The sequence below is a fragment of the Leopardus geoffroyi genome, chromosome E1 (assembly GCF_018350155.1).
Source record: "Leopardus geoffroyi isolate Oge1 chromosome E1, O.geoffroyi_Oge1_pat1.0, whole genome shotgun sequence".
Classification (NCBI taxonomy): domain Eukaryota; kingdom Metazoa; phylum Chordata; class Mammalia; order Carnivora; family Felidae; genus Leopardus; species Leopardus geoffroyi.
The window spans coordinates 60,553,207-60,574,407 of NC_059330.1; the positions used below are offsets into that span (position 1 = coordinate 60,553,207).

At 64.2% G+C, this 21,201-nt stretch overlaps 3 protein-coding genes across 10 annotated transcripts; 1 reads left to right on the plus strand and 2 right to left on the minus strand.

The window, feature by feature from the left end:
- Window positions 1-5,412: 5,412 nt before the first annotated feature.
- Window positions 5,413-9,317, minus strand: RFNG (RFNG O-fucosylpeptide 3-beta-N-acetylglucosaminyltransferase). Of its 2 annotated transcripts, XM_045489941.1 has the most exons (8): window positions 8,976-9,312; window positions 8,488-8,536; window positions 7,839-7,941; window positions 7,550-7,703; window positions 7,214-7,302; window positions 6,956-7,121; window positions 6,386-6,471; window positions 5,413-6,304 (listed from the first exon to the last, which is right to left on the minus strand). In XM_045489941.1, the coding sequence occupies exons 1-8, from the start codon at window positions 9,249-9,251 to the stop codon at window positions 6,223-6,225; spliced, it is 1,005 nt and encodes a 334-aa protein (XP_045345897.1). In that variant the 5' UTR covers window positions 9,252-9,312; the 3' UTR covers window positions 5,413-6,222. The 2 variants fall into 2 exon arrangements, with proteins under 2 accessions (XP_045345897.1, XP_045345896.1); XM_045489940.1 differs by having other exon boundaries at window positions 7,550-7,941; window positions 8,976-9,317.
- A 22-nt stretch (window positions 9,318-9,339) lies between these two features.
- Window positions 9,340-14,718, plus strand: GPS1 (G protein pathway suppressor 1). 6 transcript variants are annotated; one of them, XM_045489938.1, is made up of 15 exons: window positions 9,351-9,435; window positions 9,748-9,832; window positions 10,393-10,485; window positions 11,011-11,192; window positions 11,647-11,811; window positions 11,897-12,032; window positions 12,140-12,217; window positions 12,381-12,441; window positions 12,885-12,970; window positions 13,208-13,302; window positions 13,514-13,619; window positions 13,699-13,779; window positions 13,865-14,002; window positions 14,088-14,222; window positions 14,310-14,718. In XM_045489938.1, exons 3-15 carry the CDS (start codon window positions 10,408-10,410, stop codon window positions 14,382-14,384), a joined length of 1,416 nt encoding a protein of 471 aa, XP_045345894.1. In that variant the 5' UTR covers window positions 9,351-9,435; window positions 9,748-9,832; window positions 10,393-10,407; the 3' UTR covers window positions 14,385-14,718. The 6 variants fall into 6 exon arrangements, with proteins under 6 accessions (XP_045345891.1, XP_045345892.1, XP_045345894.1 ...); XM_045489933.1 differs by having other exon boundaries at window positions 9,367-9,435; window positions 9,629-9,832; XM_045489934.1 differs by having other exon boundaries at window positions 9,367-9,435; window positions 9,629-9,832; window positions 12,384-12,441.
- A 271-nt stretch (window positions 14,719-14,989) lies between these two features.
- On the minus strand, window positions 14,990-20,825 carry DUS1L (dihydrouridine synthase 1 like). 2 transcript variants are annotated; one of them, XM_045489942.1, is made up of 14 exons: window positions 20,386-20,825; window positions 19,705-19,951; window positions 19,156-19,264; window positions 18,617-18,667; window positions 18,233-18,345; window positions 17,618-17,700; window positions 17,299-17,402; window positions 17,066-17,210; window positions 16,855-16,951; window positions 16,674-16,762; window positions 16,121-16,266; window positions 15,747-15,784; window positions 15,456-15,531; window positions 14,990-15,353 (listed from the first exon to the last, which is right to left on the minus strand). In XM_045489942.1, exons 2-14 carry the CDS (start codon window positions 19,939-19,941, stop codon window positions 15,283-15,285), a joined length of 1,359 nt encoding a protein of 452 aa, XP_045345898.1. In that variant the 5' UTR covers window positions 19,942-19,951; window positions 20,386-20,825; the 3' UTR covers window positions 14,990-15,282. The 2 variants fall into 2 exon arrangements, 1 of the variants encoding a protein (XP_045345898.1); XR_006715244.1 differs by having other exon boundaries at window positions 15,313-15,353; window positions 16,851-16,951; window positions 20,386-20,676.
- Window positions 20,826-21,201: the final 376 nt, after the last annotated feature.

Below are 21,201 nucleotides of genomic sequence, written 5' to 3' on the forward strand. Positions count from 1 at the left end.
CACGTCGCTGGGGCCCAGAGCCTTAGGGGGAGAGTGATGGACACCTGGGGAGGGGCCACACTCAGCCAGTGGCACTGGCCGAGTCAGCTGGGCGTGGAGGCAACCATCACAGCTGAGGTTCGGGACTTCTCCGGCCTTCCCACCGCTGCCTGCACCTGCCGTCTCCCAAAAGCCCCGACCCCGCTCCTGGGGGTAGAGGGTCTCCCCTCTCCCGGAAGCTGATTCTTTCACAGCCTGGCACCAGGGCTTTGGAGAATAAGAGGGAGACCTTGGGTGTCAGGGTTATTGGGCGGGGGTCCATTCCCTGGAGGCTTCTGGGGCCTGGGGACACTGCCTGCCTTCAGGCTGCTGACAGCTTCTCTGGTGGGAAAAGGCCTGAGGACCCCTGCTCCCCCCACTATGACGGGATGATAGCATAATGTGTAAGGCGCAGATGGGGAGCCCTGGCCTCGGGTCTCCTTTGCCAAGAGACTAAGCTCTTTCCAGTAAGGGAGTGTTCGGGCGGGTTTGCCGGAGGCACAAGGGCTCTCTGCCAGGGTGAGTGTAAGGCAATGCTCCTGGGAAAAGCCATCCTGGCTACTCCCAGGATTAGGGTGAGGGATGCTGAGCTCGGGAGGGGCATCAAGGTTCCTGCCAGCAGGCACTGGGTTCTCCATCCTGCGGCCTTGCTCAGTGCATGGAGAGGATGGTCCCTTCCCCCAACGTGATGGTGTCCCTGGGGAGTCCGACGACCCTCTTGGGAGCTGGCCCAGCTTAGGTGAATTTCTGTCTCTTAGGCCCCATCAGACCCTCCACCAGCTAGTGCTTCCTCAAGAACAGCTATAACTCGCCCCTCGGATCAGAGTAGAATAGGTGAAAAACAGACTGAGATTTACAACACACTGTCCTCTCCATGAGCTAAAAACGTGGGCCCAAACAACCCCAAACATTTGCCTCCAGGGGTGATTGATGGATCGATTGATTGGTTTAGAGAGCACGAGTTGGGGAGGGGCAGAGAGAGAGGCAGAGAGAGAATCCCAAGCGGGCTCCGCGCTGTCAGCACAGAGCCCAACGCGGAGCTCAAACTCACAAAACCATGAGGTCATGACCTGAGCCGAAACCAAGAGTCGGTTGCTTAACCGACTGAGGCACTCAGGCGCCCCTCCATTGGTGATGTTTTAACAGGTTTCCAGACTACCCTTCCCACTGTAAATAACTGTGGAGCCTGACGAAATATGCCCAGTAGTTGTTTTCCGGAAGTGGATAATAGGCAGCACAAGACTTCCGTCCCTGGTGGATAGAAACCCCTAAGATTAGACCCACGGATGCTCTGCCTGGGGTAGCAACTCCACCTGAGGGGCAGGGAGCCAGAATCCAAGAAGAACATATGATCCTGCCAATCAGAGGAAGCAGATCAGGATTTGAGGCAACTGAAGGGGCTGGGATCTTCAGGCCTGGCGTTAGAGAGGAGGAGGCTGCACCCAGAGGTCTGTGGGAGGTCTCTGTCTGGTTCCCTTCTAGACCACGGCCGAGGATAGGGCTGTACATGTGCAGGGTAAGATTACCCAAGAGGGGTTAAAGACAGACAGAGGAGTAGTTGTGGACCAGTGTTGGGGACCTGGGAACTCTGGCCCAGCCAGAGTAGACACAGCTTGTCAACACCTCGTTCACTCCCTGGGCATCCACCTAAGACCTGGCAGGTCTGATCCTTATGAGTCAGGGCCACTAGAGGCAAGCTTACTCTTCTCTCTCTGAAGCCCTAATACAACGTACAGGGGTGACAGTTTGGAGACCGAATCCCACTAAGTCAGAGGCCCTGGGGAAACACCATAAGTTTTGCACAGATAACCCTAATAAAGCACAAAACCAAAACTAGACGAGTTTAAAATGATCAGTCAGTAATTAAACTGTCTACCAGAACAAACATCAGCACTCTTCAGAGGAAGATAACAAAATCCAGACTTTCTATGGCATATCATCTGCAATGTCCAGTACACGTGAAAATTTTCTAGAAATGAAAAGAAACGGGTGCCTGGCTGGCTCTGTGAGAGGGGCATGCAACTCTTGATCTTGGGATTATGAGCTCGAGCCCTACTTTGGGTGTAGACATTACTCAAAGAAATAAATTTTTTTTTTAAAGAGAAAGAAATGAAAAGAAACAGGAAAATATTATCCACAGGCAAGGAAAAAGCAGCCAATTAAAAAAAGACTGTCTTGATTTACCAAACAAGAGTTTATTTTTTAAAAACTTTTAAAAAGTTTATTTATTTTGAGAGAGAGAGAGAGAGAGAGAGAGAGAGTGAATGCAAGTGGGGGAGGGGCAGAGGGAAAGCGAGGGAGAGAGAAAACCCCAAGCAGGCTCCATGCTGCCAGTGCAGAACCCGACACGGGGCTCGATCCCATGAACCAGGGGATCATGACCTGAGTTGAAATCAAGAGTCAGATGCTCTACCTACTGAGCCACCCAGGCCCCCCTATCAAACAAGACTTTAAAGCAGGTATTACAAACATGTTCAAAACGTTATGGGGCGCCTGGGTGGCTCAGTTGGTTGAGCGTCCGAGTCTTGACTTCCACTTGGCTCGGGTCGTGATCTCCTGACTGTCGGGAGGACTCCCAGCTGCAGACGCACTGGCACGTGCTGGCTGAAAGCCGGAATGTTCCTCTCACAGCCACAAGTGCTCAGTAGGAACGCGACCGGCCTCAGCACGCTTGGCGTCACCGGTAATCGGTACCCACCAGGCCCGCGCTTCTCCACGCTCCCGTGTGACTTCAGGCCAGTGGTACGCGGGCAAAGGAATGTGTGTCCCTTCTGGGCCCCTGGTGGGCGCATCGGGCGTCTCATCACTCTTGTCTCTGCCACCGTTCTAGCCGATGCTGGGCCGCTCGGAAACCACAGCTGCTGGGCCCAGGGGTAAGGGGCCGGGTCCTGACTCACACAACCCCCGCGTGGTGTGGACAGACGCACGGTCAGGGTGCAGTCATTTCTGCCCGGCGCCGAGCCCGTCCTGACCAATGCTCCATGATGGCTTCTTGTTTTTTTTAAGTAAAAGCAACAAATAATCTAATTCTAGCACTTGTTGAGAAGCCTTGTCCCCATCGGACTGCTCCGGGGACCGTGTTGGAAACCTTACGACGGTGCACAGGAGCATCCGTGTCTGGGCTTCGCTCCGCGCCTTCTGAGGCCGCCTGTCCACCTGCGCCAGGGCCACGCTGTCTCGATTCTGTGGCTCCACCCTGGGTCTTGAAGTCAGGCTGTGTGAGTCCTTCCACTTTGTCCTGTTCCCAGATTGCTTTGTGGATCCCACATGCTGAATGTTTCCACATAGACTTCAGATTCAGCTGAGTAATGTTTTTGTGCCGTGTTTGTCTGATTTCGGTGCCAGAGTCATACTGGCCTCACAACATAAGGGAAAACATCCCCTTCTTCTCTGTTTTCCGGAAGACTTTGTGTAATATTGATGTTACTCCTTCCTTGAATGTTTGGTAGAACTCACCAATGAAACCACCTGATCCTGGATATTTCCTTGTGGGAATGTTTTTGTTAATACACCGAAATTACGTAATACGTATGGGCTGTTCCGATTTTGAATCTTATTGGCTCACTTTCTAAATAACATCTTTATTGAGATATCATTTGTATCAAAAGGTGTACGGTTTGGGGCACCTGGGTGACTCAGCCGGTTGAGCGTCTGACTTCGGCCCGGGTTGTGATCTTGTGGTTCGTGAGTTTGAGCCCTGCCTCGGGCTGGCTGCTGTCGGCACAGAGCCTGCTTTGGGTCCTCTGTCCCCCTCTTTCTGCTCCTCCCTCACACCCTCTCCCTCAAAAATAAATAAGCATTCAAAAAAAGCCTATGGTTTTGAAGCGTACAATTCAGTAGTGCTCGTTATATTTGCAGAGTTGTGTAACCACTCCCGCTGTCTAATCCCAGAAGAAGGTTAATTCCCATTATGCACGGTGGGTTGGAGTCGCCACAAATACAGAGTTAGCTAATACTGAGCCACTGTTCTTAGAGGAGGTGCACGCATGCAGGGGCACATGCGTGCACACACGGGCATGTACCTGCGGGCACACGTTACATAGATGGTATGTAGCCCTGTAAATCAGAAAAACAACTCCTACGGGTGGATTCTATTTTACAGAAGAGAAAATGAGGTTCAGAAGCCTCAGGTGAACTTGTCCCTCCCCCAACGGGTGCCGGAGCGGGGATTCACAGCTGGTGCGCCTGGCCGGAGCCGCTCGCCAGCCTCTGCACCGAGGCTGTCTCCATCCTGGGGCCTCGCCTGGCTGGACCTCAGCCGGGCACGCGCAAATCTGGCGACTCGGTCATTGTTCGCGTCTTCAAATGACCAGGAAAGCAAGCACTGATTTGGGGATTCCAAAGGTCATGAAGCGAGCAACCTTTCAAACACAGAATCTGCCAACGCGTGTTCTCATTGTCCCGAGAAGGCCCGCACCCCGTCGGCAGCCGCTCCCCACACACTCTGAAAATTTACAAAACTTGAACTTTTTCTGATTATACATCTACTGTGAGTCCATTGTAACACATACTTTGTGGGGGGCCTGGGGGCCTAGCTCAGGTCACGATCCCCCAGTTCTGCGCTGACATCGAGGAGCCTGCTTGGGGTCCTCTCTCCCTCTCGCTCTCTGCCCCTCCCCCACTTGCACGATCTCAGAATAAACAGTGAAAAAAAGAAAGCTGCTGTTTGGTGGTGTCGCTGTCCCCGGGGGGGGGGGGGGGAGGCGGTTTTGAGCTCACTGAAATTTGTCAGTCCCACCTCTTGTTCAGACCCTCCCAGTTCTCCAGCCCTGACAGAGTGAAGTCTGGGGCCCCTCCCCGGCAGCCCCAGGTTCTGAAACCCATGACATTTGACTGTCCTTAGGGTGCGCTTTCCTCCCTGGCCGTGTCCCAACGAATCACAAGCAGATATTACCTACACACACAGCTGCACACACCTGCGTGGTTCTACACCACGTGCACATGCACACAGCCATTCACACTCACGTGCACACGCACCCACGTACGGTCATGCACACTCCTTCCTGTGTATGCACACACTCATCCATATACAGCCACGCACACATGTGCACACCTTGTATACTCGTGTACGCAGCCACGCACACGCGTGCACACCCACATACGCCCACGTACACGACTGCTTACATGTCTGTGCGTCCACAGTGTGCCGAGAAAGCAGGCGGAACAGGCAGGCGTGTGACCTGTTCGTCGTTCCCTGCGGGACCCCTCCCCCAAGCCCTCACCAGACGCTTGGTTCACAGAGTCCCAAGGGCAGCCTCAGGCTTGGCCGGCAGGACTGCCTGGGGTGGAGCCTCCTGGGGGCAGCGGCTGGAGGCCGTGTGGCCCCTCTGGAGCTGAGCCTCAGCCCCCAGGTGCCTTGCTGGTCCCTTAAGCCAACACAAGCCAAACGGAAAGTGAAGATCAAGCCTTTATTCACTTATGGCAACAGCACAGCAAGGGGCCGGAACGGAAGTGCCAGCTCCTGGTTCCACTCTCTCCTCCAGAAAAGGCACAGTCGGGGGTGTCATCTGCTGGGGAGGGGCTGCCGTGCTGCAGACGGACCCCAGACAAGAGGCTCCAGCTTTCTGGACTTGGCCGGGCTTGGGGGGAGGGGAGGGGAGGAAAAGTACTACATGGGGAGTCAGAGTGCAGAAATAAGGCCTCGGCCAAGAGCCCCCCCCCCCCCCCCCCCGAGGAAATGGCCTCCGGATGGAGATGTCCTGGCAAGAAGTAAGCTGTGCCCCGAGCACGGCCGGAGTCCTTACTGCAGCCGCCCTGAGACCACGGTGCCCTTGCTGGGCACCGAGCCTGGTGTGCGGAGGGCATTCCCCCAGGGCCCTGCAAGAAAAGCCTCCACGCTGGCCCGTGGTCAGATGAAGGGTCCCGCATGTGACCCTGGCCTGGAACTCCCTCTCCAGCCCGGGGAGGAGGGCAGGACGGAGCCCTGGGTGCCGTAGGCCAGCCTCCTCCCAGGCCCCTTCCCGTGGGAGCAAGCCCTCAGGGCTGGGCTGGGGGGAGGGGCAGTGTCTCCCCTTCCCACTTTCCGGGGCAGCCCGCACGTGGCACAGCCTGGACCCCTGGTCACCTGGCCCGCCAGGGGATCTGGGGGAGGCCTGCACGGCGCCCACATGTGGCTGTGGCCCTGGATGTGGCCGTGACCACCTGAGAGAGCCAAGGCCAGGAGGGGTCAGCATAGTTCCTGCTCCATGGGTTAGGAATCGAGGGTCACCGAGAGACGAGGTCACTCTGCTTGTGCATGGGACACCAGTCTGTGTCCGGGTAGAGAAGGCAGTGGACAGACTTAAACCTGGGAAGGGGACAGGGTGGTCAGGTCTGCCGGGGGTGGGGGTGTGGGTGGCGACAGAGCCCCTCCCCACTGCCCACTCACCGAGTGGGATCCTGCTGCAGGCTGAAGCCTCCTGCCACATTCACCACGTTACGTGGGTTCTCAGGACCCCCGTAGCTCAGGGTGACCTGGACGAGGGGAGGGGGCAGGTCACTGTCCCGGGACGAGCCCTTCCCGCCCCAGGAGTCCAGCCAGGAGCGGCTGCCCTGCCCTGGCTTCCCGGCCCCCCCCAGGGCGGGCTCACGAACAGCACGGAGGGGTGACTGCGCTGAGAGGTGAGGCTCACACAGAAGAGGAGGCTGGCATCCGGCTCAGGAGGGTGGCTGGTGCACGTGCGGGGGCAGCCCTGCTCAAGCCACCTGGCCCTTCCTCCGGCCCGGTCTGCGACAGCACTCGCCGCCTGGGCTGGCGCCTGCTGCCGTGGGCCCGTCCGCTGGGGAGGGCACAGCGGCTGTCCCTTCCAGACGAGCCGGCACACCCAAGGCCCCGGGGCCCAGCAGGCCAAACGCGGGTCTGCAGCAACTTCGCTGCGGTGCTGGGAAACCCTCCAGAGCCCTGGTCGGGGGCAAGGCCCCCGTGGTGAGGGCGCCGGGAGCACCCAGCGGGCCGTACCTGCTGTAGCACGGCGTCAGGCGGCAGCCTCTGCAGGTTCTCCAGGTGGGAGTGGAAGAGTGAGCTAGGCAGCAGCCGAGCACCCAGCAGCCCCTCCACGATGTAGCCCACCGTGCAGTCGTCCGGCAGCCGCACCCGCTCAGCAGTGCTCATGAAGCTGCCCAGGCTGGCAGGGGGCCGGGGGGAGCTGGTCAGGGCCCCCTCGGGCCTCAGCACCAGCACCTCGGGCCTCCCGGCACCCCTGCGCCCTCCACTCACCCGGCCCAGGGGCTCATCTTCAGAGCGAGCCCTCTGCTCAGGCAGAACCCGGCCCCACCGGTAGCGAACCAGAACTTGACAGTGGTCACCTGAGGAGGAGAAGGACACCGGTCAGGGTGTCGTCCTTGAACTGCCCACACAAGTGGCAAAAGCGCCCCAGGGCACAAGAGAGCTTCTGCACCCCAGTCGCCCGGCGCCCCAGCTCCTCCCACCGCACCTCCTTGCTTGTCCGAGCTCTTGCGGTGACCCCCTGGGTGGGTCAGACACTGGCCCCCCAGCCTTTCCCCAGCAGACCTCCCCCCTCTCTCAGCGGTCGCCGTCAGGCCCAGGACTCACAGTTCCGCCCCCCTGGACTCTCTCGGCGGCCTCAATGGGGTGGTCGAGGCTGGGCCGCCCCAGGTAGACATCCTGGCTGGGCGAGAAAGTGGACAGCAGCTGGAGCAGGCCTTCGGGGTTCACGTAGTTGTCGTCATCCACATGGCAGAACCACCTGGGGGCCGTGGGGGAACTCTCACGAGTGAGGGGCTGGCACAGTTGGGGGCCTCCACCCCCCTGGCCCGGGTGTGTGGGCCCAGCCTCAGCCCTGGGCTCTCCAAGGGGACACAGGGGCACGGCCACCACATACTTGCGTCCGGACTCGATGAACTTGTCGTACTCCACTGCCATCTTACAGCATAGCGCCTGACGGGTATGCACGGCTGAGCAGTTAGTGTTGATTACGTGGCTGCCTGGCGGGTTGGAGAAACGGGGAAGCCTGAGGGTCAGGGTGAGGCCTGCCACCAGCCCACCCCGCAGAGATCAGGGCGAAACGTGGATGTCCAAGCCGGCCTTGCCATCTTGTCCCGATCAAAGGCCCCAGGCCGGGTCTAACGACAGCCCTGGCCTGGCCTTACTTGCTGACCTTGTGACTGACCCCCGAGGCCCAGACAGGTGATGACCACTCGGAATCCCATGAGTGCAAAGCCACTCTGGGGTGTTGAGAGCCCGTGTGTGACTGCCAGGAAGGGATGGTTCCTTGCTGGAGTGCCTTCAGGGAATGTGGCTCCAGCCTGATGCCCTGGGATGCCTGCCCGTGGGTACATCGTGGCTGGCAGGGTGGGTCCCTGGGTGCTGGGCTGGTGGCAGGCGGGTGTCCTGGCTCTGTTCTCTACCAGCCGAGTGACTTAACTCCCGGACCTCTGCACCCAGCAAGGAGACAGGTGCCACTGGACCAGAGCACACACGTGAGGGGCCCTTGGGCACGCTGGCAGGGCTGGGCTGGGGAGGGCACTCACCTCCCTGGAGCTGTAGCTCAGGGTCATCCCCATCGGTGAAGATGAATGTCTGCGGAGAGACAACCTGTGAGGCCTCAGGTGGACAAGGATGGGGTTGCAGAGATGGCCAGGTTGGGGTTGGGCTGGGGGAGAGGGGAGGGCGATCCGCAGCACCTCCTGGTGCTCCCACTGGATGTTTTTGGGGTCTCAGTCCAGTGTCAGCTGAGCGAACCCACCCAGGTCTGGAGCATGGGAAGGGGCAGCAGGGGGTGGGTCCTGGGTCCCCACAGACTCAGAGTGAGGGTCTGGCCCTCCCTCTGGGGACACAGCAGTGGGTAGCGAGTCCTGAGGATGGGGTGTCAAGTCGCGGGCTGGGGGGGGGGGGCGAAGTCCTTGCGGGGACAGGGGTGCCAGGGGTCGCGGGTGGCTGCGGTCCTGGGTCGGGATCCTGGGCGGGGGGATCCCAGGAATGGGGGTCCCGAGGGCGGGGATCCAGGGGCGACGCCCACCTGCTGGCGGGCCCGGGAGATCCAGGTGCGCAGCAGCAGCCCGAGGCGTGGCCCGTGGTTCTTCTGGGTGGTCTTGACCGCGATGAAGACATCGTCCGGCCGCAAGCGGGGGGCGGTGGCGAGTCGGGCGGGGGGCGCGCGCGGGCCGGGGCCCGGGGTCGGGGCCGGCGCGCGGGGCAGCGGCAGCGGCAGCGGCAGCGGCAGCAGCAGCAGCGCGGCCAGGGCCGCGGCCAGCGCGAGGCAGGCCCGGCACAGCGCCCCCCGCGCACGGCTCATGCGGCCGCGGGACCCGCCGGCTCCGCCCGGGCCAGGCCGCGCCGCGGCCCCTTTAAGAGCCGCCCCGCCCGCCGCGAGCCGGAAGCGCTGCCCCGGAAGCGGACGGCGCTGCCCCGGAAGCGGACGGCGCGCCGCGGCGGGGTGGGCGAAGATGCCGCTGCCGGTTCAGGTGTTTAACTTGCAGGTAACGAGCCGCGGCCGGCGGCCCCTCCGCACCCCCCCGACCTCCCCCGCCGCCGCCGCCGCCGCCGCCGCCGCCGGGGCCGGAGTCGGGCCCCCGCGCGGCCTCCCCTCCCCGCGGCCCGGCGGCCTCGCGCAGGGTCCCCGCCGTCGGCCCGGCAGGCGCGGCCGGGCGCTAACGCTCTTTCTCCCTTCAGCAGCAGGCCAGCTGTGTGTCAGGGTCGGGGGGTGCAGAGAGTCAGGACAGAATGAGGGATAGCCCGGCCCCCAGCTCGGCCTCCTCGTCAGTGACAGATCTGTACTGCACCCCTCACAGCAGTAGGTCAGACCTCTTCCTGCCGGGCACGGCCGGGGACTTCAGCCTGAGCGCCAGCCTGTCGGCCTGTACGCTGCTTTATGAGGTACCTTCCAGGACAGGGGGCCCAGGAGCGAGCGAGCGAGCGCGGGAGGGGGGCAGAGCCCCGCCCGCTGGGCCGGACGGCAGCGCAGGAGGGTCCCCGAGGTGACGCCTCCCCGCCCCCCGCCCCTCCGCGGGCTCCCGGTCCTGCGGCCCCCGCGGCCCCCGCGGCCGGGGCGCTCCCGGGCGGAGGCCGCGCCCGCTTCTTCCTTAGGGCTCGGAGGAGGCTGCGTCAGGACGGCGGCTGGGAACGAGCAGGGCCGGGGGAGGGGGGCCCGGGGCAGCGGCGCCCCGCTGTCCGCTTCCCGCGCCGGAGCCGGGCGGTTAACGTGGCCGCTGGGGGCTGTCTGTCCACCAGCCAGCCGGTCGTGCGCGGGGCGGCCTTGGAGATGGGCCTGGAGACGGGCCGGGGGTGGGGAGGGGCAGGGATGGCCGGCTCTCGGGGACAGGATCCCGCCAGGGAGACAGCACGGCAGGCAGAGGTGACCTCAGGGCGCAGCGAGGGCTCCTCGCCCGACCCTGGCCGTCCGGCTCGAGGTGCCAAGGTGCTCCCCCGTGTTGCAGGGGGCCGTGGAGCCCATGCAGATCGATGTGGATCCCCAGGAGGACCCGCAGAACGCACCCGATGTCAACTACGTGGTGGAGAACCCCACCCTGGTATGGAGCCCCGGGGGCGCTTCCAGGGGTGGGCAGGAGGGGACTGACACCTTGGCCGGGCTCCCCACTCTGGCCGTGTTTTCCTCGGACCCAGGAACCTTAGGGCTGCCCCGCTGCCCACTTGAAAAGGGTGGTAGCCCAGCTGGAGACCGTGCGCCCTGCTTCTCTCCCACGTGGAAAAGCCCACGGGCTACGCCACTGTGCAGCTTGCCTCAAACTGAGGACAGGTCTTCCTTGGGGCTCAACCCATGGAGCACTGCTGCTTTACCGTTAACCCCGGGGACCGGCAGGAGCGAGGGGTGCCCCTCCGGCTCTGGCCGTGCACCTCCTCAGCCCCCGGGGCAGAGCTCTACCCCAGGTGGCCATTTCTAGAACTGAATAGTGGTCTGGTGCCCGCACGTGCATGGGGCCTCTTGGACACGGGAAGAGGGTCTGTATTTGGGTCCTGTCCCTGTCCTTGCCAGGGGCTGGGAGCTGAGGTCCCGCCGGGCACAGTCTCCATCCACTCCCCCCACCCCACATCAGGATCTGGAGCAGTATGCGGCCAGCTACAGCGGGCTTATGCGCATCGAACGGCTGCAGTTCATTGCTGACCACTGCCCCCCGCTGCGGGCGGAGGCCCTGAAGATGGCCCTCTCCTTTGTGCAGAGGACCTTCAACGTGGACATGTACGAAGAGATCCACCGGAAGCTCTCGGAGGCCACCAGGTGAGGGCAGGGTGGGAGTAGGCACCAGGACCCGGGCATCGTGTGTCCTCCTCAGGAGCAGCCCAGGCAGGGGGCCCTTCCTGTGCCCCTGCGACCCCTGACACCACCCCCATGAGGACACTTAGTAGCAGCAGTGCCTCTGTGCGGTGACCTGGCCGTCCTCGTTGAAAAGCCAGGCAGGGCAACAAATGGCAAGACGGACTAGGTTCTCACTCTTCCTGCTACGTGGCCGTCACTGTTGTCCTGGACTTTTCTGTGTGTGGTGACGTGCGGTTATTCTGACATCAAGCTCGTGGAGACGACAGTTTCTCGCAGCTCGGCGTGGCTGCAGGACTCTTTTCCCATGGGGCGCCCGCACCAGGCTGAGGGCCCCTGTGTTCCTGTGCTGGCCGGGGGCTCCCCCCGTAGTGGCTGGGCCAGAGCGAGGGGCCTCTGACGGCCAGGTCCTACGCAGGGAGCTGCAGAATGCGCCTGACAGCATCCCCGACAGTGGCGTGGAGCCGCCGCCCCTCGACACGGCCTGGGTGGAGGCCACGCGGAAGAAGGCCCTGCTGAAGCTGGAGAAACTGGACACGGACCTCAAGAACTACAAGGGCAACTCCATCAAGGAGAGTATCAGGTGCTGCTCGTGGGACGCAGGGGAGGCGGGCGGGCAGCCAGGCTGCGTGGCCCTAGGCCCAGCTCGCTCATGTCTGGGCCCACAGGCGCGGCCACGACGATCTGGGTGACCACTATCTTGACTGCGGGGACCTCAGCAACGCCCTCAAGTGTTACTCCCGGGCCAGGGACTACTGCACCAGCGCCAAGCACGTCATTAACATGTGCCTCAACGTCATCAAGGTGGGTCCTGCTGCCGCCGGGTGCGCTCCGGGAGGGGCTGCGGGGCAGCAGCGCGCCTGGGCCAGCAGGGGGCGCCCCGCGCTGAGTTCACCCCACCCGCCCGCCAGGTCAGCGTCTACTTGCAGAACTGGTCTCACGTGCTCAGCTACGTCAGCAAGGCGGAGTCCACTCCCGAGATTGCCGAGGTAACGCAGACTCCGCGCCCGACCTGCCCCCGGGACCCCTGACGCCCACAGGCCTCCGTCCTCGGCAGTCTGCCCTTGTGCCTCTGAGGCTGGGGCGGCGCCCCGGGGAAGGACGAGGGTGTGGAGGGTTTTGGTGGCTCACGTGCTCCACTTTCCCCTGCAGCAGCGTGGGGAGCGGGACAGCCAGACCCAGGCTATCCTCACCAAGCTCAAGTGTGCTGCAGGTGAGGGCCCTGGGGCGCAAGGACACCACCGTTGCCCCCAGCGCTGGGGGGGGGGGGGGGGGCTCGTTGAGTCTCAGAGCCCGGTCAGGAGCCTCGTCACACGCATGGCCCCAGGTGATGCCTGTCTCCTCAGGTTCTGCCAGGGTGTGGCCCGTGGGCAGAGGCCCAGGCATTGCTCTCAGCTGCTATCACTTCTGGGCCCCTGCTCAGCCTGGGAGGGCTCAACCTAGGAGTCCTTTGCAGGAGTGACCACACCTGTGCACAGCTTCCCCGGGCCCTTGAGGTGCAGGGTCGGAGCTCGTGGGCGCGGTCCCATCTTGATAGCCGGAATTCCTGTCCCAGACGGAGGAGCGCGTGGGGTGGGAGAGGCTGGGGCTGATGGCCCGGTGAGGCTCTGGCAGCTTCCTCCGGGCCCTGGCTTCATTCTACCTCCCCACCCCTAGGCTTGGCCGAGTTGGCTGCTCGAAAGTACAAGCAGGCCGCCAAGTGCTTTTTGCTGGCTTCGTTCGATCACTGTGATTTCCCCGAGGTGAGGAGCATGAGGGTCTCTGGGGAGGAGCCCTTGCTGGGACTTGCAAAGCAGGGGAGGGCTCGTGGGTTGGGCTCTTTACTGAGGGGTATCCCCCAGAGGAGTCCTCGGCAGTCTTTGAGTGGGTGGCAGGCAGGGCAGGGGTGACCCAGCCTCGCCTCTGGGCCGTCCCCTCGCATTGCGTCCTGACCGTCAGTGACCTTGGCATCTGGATGCAACTCCTTTCTTGCCCTTCAGCTGCTTTCCCCCAGCAACGTGGCCGTCTATGGCGGCCTGTGCGCCCTGGCCACCTTTGACCGCCAGGAACTGCAGCGCAACGTCATTTCCAGCAGGTGCGTGCGGGGTGGGTGCTGGTCCCGTAGCCTGTCCCTTTGGGGGGCCCACTCTCTGGTCCTGCGTCTGCCTGGCCCGGCCCTCCCCCTCCCCTCCCTTCCCCTCCCCGAAGCCTGAGGACTGCCGCACTCAGGGCTGTGGGCCCTCCTCCGTCGGCCTTGGGAGCGGGTGCGCAGGTGTGGGGCCAGCTCTGAGGGTCTGCACCTGCAGCTCTTTCAAGTTATTCTTGGAGCTGGAGCCGCAGGTCCGGGACATCATCTTTAAATTCTACGAGTCCAAGTACGCCTCGTGCCTCAAGATGCTGGATGAGATGAAGGTGAGGGGCCTGCCGGATCTGGAGGGCGGTCAAGGCAGAGGGCCAGGGGCAGCTGGGGGCTGACTGGTCTCTTCACCAGGACAACCTGCTCTTGGACATGTACCTGGCTCCCCACGTCAGGACCCTCTATACCCAGATCCGCAACCGCGCCCTCATCCAGGTAGACGTGGGGGGGACAGACTCGAGGTGGGGTGCCTCACAGGGGGCTGGGGGCCACGGGAAGCTGACGCGCCCTCTGCCCGCAGTACTTCAGCCCCTACGTGTCTGCTGATATGCACAAGATGGCTGCCGCCTTCAACACCACGGTGGCGGCCCTGGAGGACGAGCTGACGCAGCTCATCCTGGAGGGGCTCATCAACGCCCGCATCGACTCCCACAGCAAGGTGGCCACGCTCGGGCCAGGGCCATGGGTGCGGGGAGGGGACCCCCGAGGCCCGATGGGCACTACCGAGCCCCGTCCCTCCACAGATCCTGTATGCTAGGGACGTGGATCAACGCAGCACCACGTTCGAGAAGTCCCTGCTGATGGGGAAGGAGTTCCAGCGTCGTGCCAAAGCCATGATCCTGCGGGCGGCCGTGCTGCGCAACCAGATCCATGTCAAGGTGAGGGCGGGGTGGCCCTGGTGTGTGGGAGCAGTGGGGCAGGCACACACTCGCCTGCCGGGCTGAGCAGCGGTGTCTCCACCACAGTCCCCTCCCCGCGAAGGGAGCCAAGGGGAGCTGACGCCGGCCAACAGCCAGTCGCGAATGAGCACCAACATGTGAGAGCACCCAACAGCCTCCGGGACAGACGGTCTGTGCCCACCCTCTCCCTCCTCCTCGGACTTGGACACGTGGGCTTTCCATCACTTGAGATACTTCTGGAGGTGCCACCTGTGACCCCCCACCCCCCCCCGGGTTTCCATGTCTAGCTTCTTGTGCTTTCACCCTGTTGTGCCCTGTGCTGGGGGCCCTGGCCACGCGGACTGCTGGTCAAGGGCCTTCCCGGAAAGACCTGCGGGGCTCACCTGTGCAGCGCCCAGAGCCCCCACCCAGTGGCACTGCCTCCCCACCCCTGCAGACGTCCCACCTCCATCCATTAAAGGGCAGCCTGAGAACATGCCCCTCGTGCCATTGCTTCCCGCTTAGCGGGTTTCTAAGGCTCCTCCGGGAGGGCAGGGGCCGGGCCTGGTCCTTCCTTGTCCAGGCACAGAACCTGCTTCCTTGGACTGCATCCCTCAGCCAGGCAGGGTGGCAGGGAGGGGGCCAAGGCCAGCCAGCTGCTGTTAGGGAAAGGTTTCCCGCAGCAGAAGGTTCCTTGTTCTGCAGGCCCCCCTACCCCACTCCACCCCACCCTTCCAGCCCCCACACACCCTCTCCGGCCCTCTGAACACATCTTTGAAATGATTTATTGTTCGCTTTTGAACACACACGTTGCTAGGAGGGGGCAGGTCCAGCCTGGGAGCCTGCTCCCCGGTGCAGCATTTCCGGGCTCCCGGCGTAGGCGAGGGCAAGACCAGCTCATCCTTCCGTGTGTGGAGTAGCGGGAGATTCCCTGAGTAAAGGCGTTTCCTCCGGCGGGACGTGGTGAGGCTTCAGCAGCAGCCCCGGGGCGGGGCCTCGGGTGCGGGGGGCTGCGTGTCCGGCTCCAGCTGCCCTTCAGGCCAAGGCGCCGCCCACCACCTCAGGAAAGCTGCCTGGCCCCCTTCCAGGCCAGAGACTTCTCCAATTTGGTTTTAAAAAGCAATCCGTGACCTGGCAGAGAAGCAGGAAGGAAGTGGGGCTCAGGAGGCCAAGGGTCCCGCTGTCCCCTGGGGGACCAAGGGAGACATGCTGACGGCAGCAGGTGCCCCTCACCTGGGCAATCCGCGGCCTCTCTGAAAGCTCGCTTCTTGCAGCAGCCCCGGCATAGGTTGAACACGCATCTGTTGCCCTGGACACAGGAGAGCTGGTGGGCCTGAGCAGGCTCCCCAGGGCGCGTCCCGAGGCCGGGCAGAGTCGGCCTCCCCGAGTGGCTAAGCCACTTCAAGCTGTACCCTCGACAGACGGGCAGGGGGCCGCTCCCGCAGGTCCTGGGCAGCCCGGGGACCACCCTGCCCACTGCCTGCTGAGGCCGAGCTCTGCTCTGGGCAGCATGGTCAGACTCACCTTTGGGTTTCCACACTGATCACACTTTGCATATTTTGCTGAGAAAAGAACAAAAGCAGACGTTGCTTGAGGTGAACCCATCCCCCAACTGCCACTTACACACGGAGTCCCCGGTGGGAGTTCTGCCTGCCGCGGCCAACCAGGCGGTTCGAGGAGGGTGGGCGCAGCAGTCCCTTGTCCCCCGCCCCTCCCCGGGGCCCCCATGGTTCTCTGGGTGTTCGCCACTAGAAGGGCTTTCTCAAGAAGGTGGCCCCAGAACCCAGCTCTGCCTCTCAAGTGGCTGCAGGAACGCATGGGGACGGCACAGAGCCCCTTGCGCTGCTCTCCTCTGTAGCCATCAGAGCCACCCGTCCCTGGCAAGGGGAACAGCTCACGCTTCAGCGAGGGGTCGAAGGTCTTGTGGGGGTTCCTCAGCTGCTTCTTCTGCTTGTTCTTGGACAGGACATCTGTGCCAGCCTCCTCTTCCTCCAGGGCCCGCTTGCTGCGGGCACCCCCGTTCTCCTTGCTCCCTTCCCTGGGCCTGAAAGGGAAGGGTGGTGGGCAGGGCCGGGGCACCCGCGAGAGGCGACCCGCCAGCCCAGGCCCATGGCGAGGAAGTGCCCGCGAGTCCCCAGTGGCCTCAGCAGCTTGGCTCTTGGGCCGCTCAGGCTGTGGCTGGGCCTGAGTGGCCAGGGATGACAGCCAGCCTCACCTGCAAGAACCTGGGGGAAGCTCAGGGTGTCAAACCTCTTATCCCCAGAACAAACGCACCCGCGATCAGAAAGCACTTAAAAAGAATCAATCCCCTCGTAGAAAGGAAAAACATAAAACCGAAGCCCCCGCCGACAGAGAAGCAAACGTGACACCAAGGGATGGAGCCGCCAGCACCCCCCACCCTCCAGGGCTGCAGAGGGCAGGCCCGGCCCCCGGGGCTGGTGTGAGGCTCACCCTGGCCGGAAATAGGGCTGACAGATCCAGTGGAAGAAAGGCAAGCCGCCAGGGGGCTTCTCTCCCTCCTTCTGCCTGGACATATCCTCCTGCAAAAGCCCAGAGAGAGAGCCCTGCGCCGTGGAGCCCGAGCCCCCGAGCCCCTCACGCCTGCAGCAGCCCTGCCGGCCCCAGCACCTGCCTGACACCGCAGCTTCAGCTCCTGGCTCACGGCCGCGACGCCCTCCAGGGTCTTCACTTTGGCGAGCTCCTCCCGAAGCTGCCGGTGCACCTGCAGCCTGAGGCAGAGGCGCTGTCACCTGCGGCGGCCAGTCCCCAGGCAGAGCTCCCCCAGGCGCGGCTCAGACCCAGCGGTGTGTGCCTCGGGGGGGGGGGGGGGGGGGGCGACTCACGTGTGGTGCCACAGCTTGAAGAGGTGGGCCCGGACGCAGGACAGGGGGCAGGGGTGCTGCCGCACGATGTCCAGGTATTCCTCGGCCAGCTCCCACACGGCAGGGCTGCGGCCCTCAAACAGGGCAGGGTTGTGCAGGTTGCCCTCTGCGGGTGGGGGGGCGGGGTGGGCTTGAAGCTGCCGGAGAGACGCCCCCTCCCCTGCCGGGCCGGGCCCACCGCCTCACGCCCTCACCTGCGCTCATGACCCCCTGCACTCCCGTGTCCCGGATGCAGCGCTCCACGTCCTGCAGGCACTGGATGTTCCCGTTGGCAAACACGGGGATGGTTACCGCCTTCCTGTCGGGGGCGGGTGGGCGCACACTCAGAAACACCCTGTCCCCTCAGGCGCGGGGGCGGCGCCCCAGCACGTGGTCCTCTTCCGGCCACCTCGTCCGTCCCCCCCCCCCCCAACCCCGCCTCCCCCCAGCACCCAAATGGCTGGGCACCTGGCTTCAGGGCCAGGCTGCACGTCCGTCCCCTCATCCGCCCGCCCTCCACCCCTGCCCACTCACCGCACAGCCTTGATATGCTCCCAGGACGCGGTGCCCGACAACGGCCCCTTCTGCTCCTTGGTGCGCCCGTGCACGGTCAGCAGCTAGAACACGGCAACGCCCGGGCTCCACCCTGCTCGTGGCCACACACCCCGGGCCGACCCCCAGGGAACCCCCTCGCTTTGGCATCAGCTTCCCACGCAGAGCAGAGCAAAGGCAGCCTCGCATCCAGCTGGCGCAGCGTCTGCCCACATCCCCGGGGTCGAGGCTGGTGGGCTGCCGCCCAGAGCTCCCGTGTCCCACGGACCCACCCAGGATGCGGAGCCGAGAGGCCCAGCCCCGTTCGAGCGCCAGCCTTGGCCAAAAGTGGCAGCACCTCGAGCCCAGCTCCAAACGTGTGAGGGAAGGCCGGGCCAGCACCAACCTGACCTCAAGGCTGGTGGCAGGTGGGGAGAAGTGAGCTGGGACTCGTCCACCCTCCTCAGGCCCCACCCTTGGTCACCACGATTCTCGTTCGCCCCAGAGAGTTCGCTCAAGGGGGTTCCTGGGGTCCAGGAGCCTCCACACCTGCTTCCAGGGCAGGGGACACGGGGCAGGGGAATTGCGCTCGGCCCTGTGAGCCCACGGCCCGCCTACCTGACAGCCGGCCTTTTCCAGCATCTGAGCGTACTTGACAGTCTTGTCAATCTCTGGGAAGACACGGATTTTGCACGTGACGGGGACAGAGAGCTTCTCGTGTGCCAGCAGAACTGCGAAAACAACAACCGGCTTCTCAGAAGCATGGTGTGCACCTTCAGGCAGGCTGCAGGCAGCTGAGACCCGCCTCCGTCCACCAGGGCACTGGAGGGGTGGGGACCGGGTGGGGACACCTCCCTCTCCCTCCTGCACCTACGGCTCCGGGCAGAGCCCCTCCTGCAGCAGCAAGAGCACCGGGGCCGGGACTTGCCTGCCAAGGTCTCAGGGCCACTTCACCAACTACGCCCCAACCTGACTCCCCACCCGTGCCCAGGGCCAACTCACTCATTCTCTGGAGCAGGTCCCACTCCTCCTGCAGGAAGGCCCCGTAGTGACCTGCATGAGACAGGCACGGCCATTAGCACCCATCCTCCTCCTCCTCCCACGGCCACACATGGCACGAGCACCCCCCCCACCCCCACCCCAAGCCATCCAGAGGGGCAGCAACAATCAGGGAGGTGAGCAGTGGGGGCAGGTTGCCCAGCAGAACACCCACCCTCCATGGTTTCTCACCAGCCAGCAACCCCTCGGGCTCAGTGAAGAAAGTGTGAGCCCCACGCCCGGCGGTGTAACCTCCTTTCGGCAAAGCCCGTTTACCCAGATGGAGCCCAGTGACCCCCGGGCACTAAGGGAAGTGACAGCCTGAGAGCCAGCAAACCCTGTCCCTCCAGCGCTGGAGAAGAGCCACCTCCAGAGGGAGCAGCAAACAAAGGGCTGGGACACCACCTGAGCTGCGACTGCCATCGAAGCAGGGTCAGCCACACCCTGGCCTCCATCCGGGCACCCTGTGGGCGCTCGACACAGGAACCCAGAAAGGAACTCACCTCGCTTGGCTATCATCTGCGGGCAACCCAAATTCAGGTCGACGGCATCACAGTAATCCTGGGCCAGGAGAGCCGCCTGGACAAACACCTCTGGGTCATTGGCACAGAACTGGAAAACACATACAAGTTGCCACGAACCTGAACCTGATACCCCAGACAGAGCCCCACAGGGGTTCACACTTGACCCCATGGAGACAGGATCCCAGGGTTGCCTGCAGGATGTCATCCCGTCCTAAGCGTTTATATTTGGTGGGTCCCCGTGTCACAAGGAGTCGTCACAGGATCACATAATGTCTCAACCGTAGCCAAGTTGGGATCATGGATTCTACGCAGCGCAGAACGTTCTTCCCAACCATTGGCTAGAGCGCGGTGACAGCAGGCCAGTGGTGTCAGGGGCTGCGAATCTTCCAGGGCACCCAAAGTGTCCCTTCCAAACCGGGCCAGCTCCCGGGAGGGGTAAATGTCTTGAGACCAGCTGCAGGTGCCCTCGGAAGCCAGGTGCTCGAGCACCGCGCCCCCGCCCCTCCCCTCGGCCGCCACCCCGCCCACCTGCACGATGAGCGGCCGGTCCTCGGGGCACACTTCGCCGTACAGGTTGTCCTTCCGGTAGTTGGCGTCGCGCACGAAGACCTGGGCGTGCAGCATGGGCGTGTAGCAGAGCTGGGCCCCGTGCCGGCGGCTCAGCAGCCTCCAGGCCAATTCGCTCTGGTCCACCATGGGCGCCACCACGTGGCGAGCCCCCCCCAGGGTGCGGCTCCAGAACTCGAAGCCCTGCAGCTTCGGCATCGTCCGCACACTGAAGGGGGAGACGGAGGGCTCAGCCGCAGGCGGCGGGGCGCCACGCCCGGGGACGGCGCCGACCTCCCCGAGGCCGCTCCAGCGCAGCCAGACGGCCACACACTGGGACATCAAGGGCAGCCGTGTGCGCGGCCCCAAGCTGAAGCCCCAGGGCCTTCGCCCCTGCGCGCCGCGGCTCCGGTCGGGAGGGCCGCCCCGCCCGCCTCCCTCCTCACAAAGGCGGCTCCTGCTCCTCGGGAGAGGGCGGGAAGCGGGAAGGCCCCTTGTCCGGGCAGGCTCGGCTGTGCCGGCCCCGCACCCTCGCCAGCCCCGCGGGCCGCGAGGCCAAGCCACCGGCTCGGGCGCCCGCCGCGCGTTCTCGGACACCCGGAAGCCACAGGGAAAAGCCCCCGAAGAGGCCGGGGCGCCGCGACGTCACCGCACGACACCCACCTGCGCCCGGGCCCTCCCGGACCGCCGCCAGGGCCTCTGGGCGCCAGGGCGCGGCGCGGGCTCCCTCGGGGCCCGTCAGGCCGCCACGCCGGGGCCGCCGCCCGGCCCAGGGCTCCGCGCCGGGGCCGCCGGAAGGTGCCTCCGCCAGGGCGGTCCGGGCGGCCCCGCGGTGCGGCGGGAAACGCGTCCCAGGGAAACCGCGCCAGGCCGCGACGGGGCCCGCCCCGCGAGGTCGGAGGTCAGAGGCCCGAGGTCGGCCGGGCCCCGCCACGCCTCGCTCGGGCGGTGGGAGTGGCGCGCCGACCGCGGGCGCCAAGGCCCGGCCGGCGCCCGCTTTCGTCTCCGAGCTCCGCCTCTCTCTTCCAAGGGGACCGCAAGCCCCCGCCCCGGCCCTGCGCACGGCGGCCTCGGCGAGTCCCCCGCTCGCGCCCAGCCGGCCGGAAGTGCTGCTTTACGCGAGGCCACACCCCCGCACTTCCGGGCTCCGGCCCAGGCGGAGAGCGAGGCTAAGCCGCGGGAAACCCGGGGCGTCCCCGGCGCCGCGCACGCGCAGAGCGCCCCCCGCCGCGGGAATCTGGCGCAGGCGCACCTAGAAGCCCCCACCTCGCGGGGTCCGCGGCGAAGCTGTGTTCGGGCGTCCCGGTGGGCAGTCTTGCCTCCTGGCGGCCCCGCCGAAGCCGGCTTCCCTTTCCGAAAGGAACCCTGTAGCCTCACCTTTCCCTGCTCAGCGAGGAACCCGAACCTCTGCCTCCGCGGCGCGAGCTCCGGCTCCTCGCAGTGCACGCACCCTTGGTTTAATTCGCAGGCCCCTGCGCA

Excerpts from the sequence above, each read along its gene's own strand:
- RFNG (XM_045489940.1), bottom strand. The coding sequence starts at position 9,251 with ATGAGCCGTGCGCGGGGGGCGCTGTGCCGGGCCTGCCTCGCGCTGGCC. Across the intron at positions 8,537-8,975 it reads TCTCCCGGGCCCGCCAGCAG|ACATTCATCTTCACCGATGG; the intron begins GTGGGCGTCGCC and ends GTCTCTCCGCAG. Across the intron at positions 7,303-7,549 it reads GAGTCCAGGGGGGCGGAACT|GTGACCACTGTCAAGTTCTG; the intron begins GTGAGTCCTGGG and ends TCTCCTCCTCAG.
- GPS1 (XM_045489933.1), top strand. The coding sequence starts at position 9,403 with ATGCCGCTGCCGGTTCAGGTGTTTAACTTGCAG. Across the intron at positions 13,303-13,513 it reads CGCAACGTCATTTCCAGCAG|CTCTTTCAAGTTATTCTTGG; the intron begins GTGCGTGCGGGG and ends CTGCACCTGCAG. Across the intron at positions 13,780-13,864 it reads GCAACCGCGCCCTCATCCAG|TACTTCAGCCCCTACGTGTC; the intron begins GTAGACGTGGGG and ends CTCTGCCCGCAG.
- DUS1L (XM_045489942.1), bottom strand. The coding sequence starts at position 19,941 with ATGCCGAAGCTGCAGGGCTTCGAGTTCTGGAGCCGCACCCTGGGGGGG. Across the intron at positions 18,668-19,155 it reads GCAGATGATAGCCAAGCGAG|GTCACTACGGGGCCTTCCTG; the intron begins GTGAGTTCCTTT and ends TGTCTCATGCAG. Across the intron at positions 18,346-18,616 it reads GGACCTGCTCCAGAGAATGA|TTCTGCTGGCACACGAGAAG; the intron begins GTGAGTTGGCCC and ends TTGTTTTCGCAG.